The 4,365-nt window shown below is 44.6% G+C and overlaps 1 protein-coding gene across 1 annotated transcript in view; it reads left to right on the top strand.

Annotated features, from left to right (window-relative positions):
* Positions 1-1,453, top strand: part of LOC149271522 (brain-specific homeobox protein homolog) — a 2,906-nt gene extending 1,453 nt beyond the window's left edge. The window contains exons 2-3 of the mRNA XM_089507363.1: positions 750-940; positions 1,232-1,453. Coding sequence (XP_089363489.1) covers positions 750-940; positions 1,232-1,453 — 413 coding nt within the window. The remainder of the gene's footprint in view (positions 1-749; positions 941-1,231) is intronic.
* The last annotated feature ends 2,912 nt before the right edge of the window (positions 1,454-4,365 follow it).

Below are 4,365 nucleotides of genomic sequence, written 5' to 3'. Positions count from 1 at the left end.
TTGGGGTTGTATTCTGGGGGCAGTTTTTGGGAGGTTTGCGGTTGTATTCTGGGGGCAGTTTTGGGAGGTTTGGGGTTGTATTCTGGGGGCAGTTTTGGGAGGTTTGGGGTTGTATTCTGGGGGCAGTTTTGGGAGGTTTGGGGTTGTATTCTGGGGGCAGCTTTGGGAGGTTTGGGGTTGTATTCTAGAGGCAGTTTTGGGAGGTTTGGGGTTGTATTCTGGGGGCAGTTTTGGGAGGTTTGGGGTTGTATTCTGGGGGCAGTTTTGGGAGGTTTGGGGTTGTATTCTGGGGGCAGTTTTGGGAGGTTTGGGGTTGTATTCTGGGGGCAGTTTTGGGAGGTTTGGGGTTGTATTCTGGGGGCAGTTTTGGGAGGTTTGGGGTTGTATTCTGGGGGCAGTTTTTGGGAGGTTTGGGGTTGTATTCTGGGGGCAGTTTTGGGAGGTTTGGGGTTGTATTCTCGAGGTAGTTTTGGGAGGTTTGGGGTTGTATTCTGGGGGCAGTTTTGGGAGGTTTGGGGTTGTATTCTGGGGGCAGTTTTGGGAGGTTTGGGGTTGTATTCTGGGGGCAGTTTTGGGAGGTTTGGGGTTGTATTCTGGGGGCAGTTTTGGGAGGTTTGGGGTTGTATTCTGGGGGCAGTTTTGGGAGGTTTGGGGTAATGCTCTGAGGTATTAGAGGTATAGTTTCGGCTATTTGCAGAAGCCCCGGCCCGCAGGTTATTACCCCAGTGACTAATGCTCCTGCCCCACAGGCCTCTCGGTCCCTGCCCTGTTCCCCCATCACTCGGACCTGCCCGGGAAGCTGTGCAGGAGGCGGAAGGCCCGGACCGTGTTCTCGGACTCCCAGCTTTCCGGCCTGGAAAAAAGATTCGAGCTGCAGCGGTATCTGTCCACCCCGGAGCGGGTAGAACTGGCGACTGCCCTCAGCCTCTCCGAGACCCAGGTACCCCCCATCCGTCTGTCACCTACCTGCCTGTCCGTCCGTCCGTCCGGGGGGTTTCTCTGTCTGTCTATCCGGAGGGGGGGGGGGGTTCTTCCCATTATGTAATAAAGGGCCCTCCGGTCAGGGGTCACCTGGGGTTATTAGCGGGTGTCCCTGTCCCGTTTCAGCCCGGCCCCTGTCCCGTTAGAGCCCCGGTCTGGTCGGGACAGTCTGTTCTGTATGAAAGGATTCAGATAATAATTCGGTAACGGAATGGCGGGATTACTTCACCTTCTCTTCTGTCTCCTTCAGGTGAAAACCTGGTTCCAGAACCGGAGAATGAAGCACAAGAAGCAGCTGCGAAAGACCCAGGAGGACCCGAAAGCCTCAGCCGGCGAGGGCCACTCCGACCACAGCCCCAGCGACACCGAACTGGGGAGCGCAAATGGGGCAGAACTAGGCAAAGGCCAGAGCCTGTTCCTCCGGGAGGAGGCCGAGGATGACGTGGATATTATTGAAGATGAAATGTTATAACCCTTTGGACCCCCGAGGACCCGTCACAGGACCGGGGCAACTACCGCTTACCGGACAGTCACTGCACTGATTCTTATGGTGTGGCTCATCGCCTTCACACCACATAGACTGGCGGCTCTGGGCACAGGACCCTGATAGAGCGGTGCCGAGTATCTGGACATCACCCGCTCTCGCCCAGCCGAGTGGGGCAGTGAGTGGCCCTCGGCGGACAGCTGTGTGTCAGCTCCGGGTCATTAACCCTTTCCTTGCTATGAGGCGGGGTGACAGTTTGGGGAAGCCTGGTTTCTTGGAACTCGCCCCGATCCGTGAGGCTTCAGGGGGCACAAAACCCCCAAATGCCCGGGCAGCTCACCCGAATGAGAGTCGGTATCTGAGCCCTCGGTATGCGCAGAACCTGCCACCCACAGGGGCATCTCCTGGGGCAGTCGGTGTCCGTCTGGCTGAGATTCCTTCAGTTTAATGCAAATGTTTATTTATTACCCCGTGAAATGTCTTTAATCAGATAGCCCCCGGGGTATTAAGGAGGTGAAATCATCTGTGACATTAACTACATCTCATCAGTATAGAGACAGACAGAGGGACAGACAGACAGAGAGACAGAGAGAGGGAATTTCGGATAAATGTAATGGAAATCTCTTTATCGCCGTTCGGTGCAGCCCGAAAAACCGATACATCGATTACTGATCAGTACATTTCTGTTTTTCCGATCAGACGTTTTATCGATAATTTATCCAGATACCCCTCTGAAGGGTAATAATATGGAAATATCCAGACGCGGCAGTCCGTAGACGGTAGTCGGTAGTCGGTAAACAGCTGCTTCACTCAGGTTTCTCAGTAATTCCACTTAGAACGGAAAATGTTTATTGAACTTGGGCGAAAAAAAACGAAAAAGTCTCTGTAAACCCGCAATAGTTTTTTTTCGAATTTCTCGGCACCGCTGAAGCCCGGATCGGTGCCCATTCCCGGGATCCGGGTCTGAAGTTAAGAATTTGAGATTCATTTATCAAGAAACATTCAATCCGGAGACATTACACCGGAGAGATAACGGAGACATTCCACCATAGAGATAACGGAGACATTACACCGGAGAGATAACGGAGACATTACACCGGAGGGAGATAGTTTTATCTCCATTAACTGAATCTAAAACTGGCTACTGGAGATTAATTCCACCCCGACCAGCCCTGGGGTAAATTTTCATGAATCTGCCCCTGCATTAAGCGATATTCGGGATGAACGAATGCGGGGATTCTCGGGGTTCGGATGAAAGATTTATTTGGGTCTCCCCGTCCGCGATCTGATTACTGATTATTCATTCATTTCAGTGATAATAATTCTCTGTCCGTTCATTCATAAAATGTTTATTTTACCCGTTAATTCTGACCTTTATTCGTTTCTTTATATTTTTTTACTCGCCTCGCCGGTTTTTTAGCGGTTTGTGCGCCGAGAGAAAAATTATCCCCAAAAATAAATATCTGGTTCCGATATATCAAGTTTTTGTTATCTAAATTATCAAATTCTGCATGAAATCTCTTCATTTCTCTCAAACGCCGAATTCTTGTCCTCAGGTGAAAGGTTTCCGTTCATAAATCTGACCACCAATTCCCGTCAAATGATTTGAGTCGGTTTCATATGATTTTATGTAAATGCATCGAATTAAATAAATATATTTTGGATCGAAAAACCCGAGTGAATTTCTGAGCTTCACAGAATAGTAAAATGAGGTCAAAATTACAAAGAATATCAAATACTTGCAAGAAAAGTATAAATATGTATAAATTCATCTTTTTTTGCTTCTAATTAAACGGGTCCTGCCGGAATCGGGAGGAAATAATGACGTGACATCCAGAAAAGGATTCACAGATTATTATTATTATTATTGATATTATTATATCAATATTTATATGTTATTATTGTTGTTGTTATTGTTATAAATATTATTATTTATATTTAAATGTCAATATTTACACGTTATTCTTCTTATTGTTGTTGTTATCGTTGTTGTTGTTGTTGTTATTATTATTATTATCATTTCAGGAGCCGCTTGGTATTTTTACCGCAGGAATTCGGTCTGTAGCTGATATTATTATCGGTGACCGGAATCATTTTATTTGATTTGATCACATTATTTGGCTATTGTTTTAAGAAAAAAACTATTTCTCCCGCAAGAAGCGATTTCTTCAAAGCAGAGATTTATGGATAAATGGTAATCCATTGATAAGGGGCAAGATATTTATTTATTGGTAAGGGGTAAGATGTATTTATTTATTGGTAAGGGCTAAGATGTATTTATTGATAAGGGGTAAGATGTATTTATTTATTGGTAAGGGGTAAGATATATTTATTGGTAAGGGGTAAGATGTATTTATTGGTAAGGGGTAAGATATATTTATTGATAAGGTGTAATATGTATTTATTTATTGGTAAGGGGTAATATATATTTATTGATAAGGGGTAATATGTATTTATTTATTTATTGGTAAGGGGTAAGATATATTTATTGATAAGGGCTAAGATGTATTTATTGGTAAGGGGTAAGATGTATTTATTGGTAAGGGGTAAGATATATTTATTGGTAAGGGCTAAGATGTATTTATTGGTAAGGGGTAAGATGTATTTATTTATTGGTAAGGGGTAAGAATAATTTATTGATAATGTGTAAGAAATATTTTTTGATAAGGGGAAATATATTTATTTATTGGTAAGGGGTAAGATGTATTTATTGGTAAGGGGTAAGATGTATTTATTTATTGATAAGGGGTAAAATCTCTTCTTGATTTATGTAGGAGCTTTTTCTCCTTTTAATGGTTAGACTGGTGTCTGTCTCTCGCCCCCCCCCCCCCACACACCTCCAAAGATCTATCTATCTCTCTTCTAATAAATTCTTCTACACAATCACATTTTGGTAATTT

This window comes from Sceloporus occidentalis, unplaced genomic scaffold, assembly GCF_023333645.1.
Source record: "Sceloporus occidentalis isolate IW3139 unplaced genomic scaffold, rSceOcc1.0.p SCAF_499, whole genome shotgun sequence".
Taxonomy (NCBI): Eukaryota; Metazoa; Chordata; class Lepidosauria; order Squamata; family Phrynosomatidae; genus Sceloporus; species Sceloporus occidentalis.
Note: the sequence above shows the minus strand (reverse complement) of the source record. Positions and strands in the feature narration are given on the sequence as shown.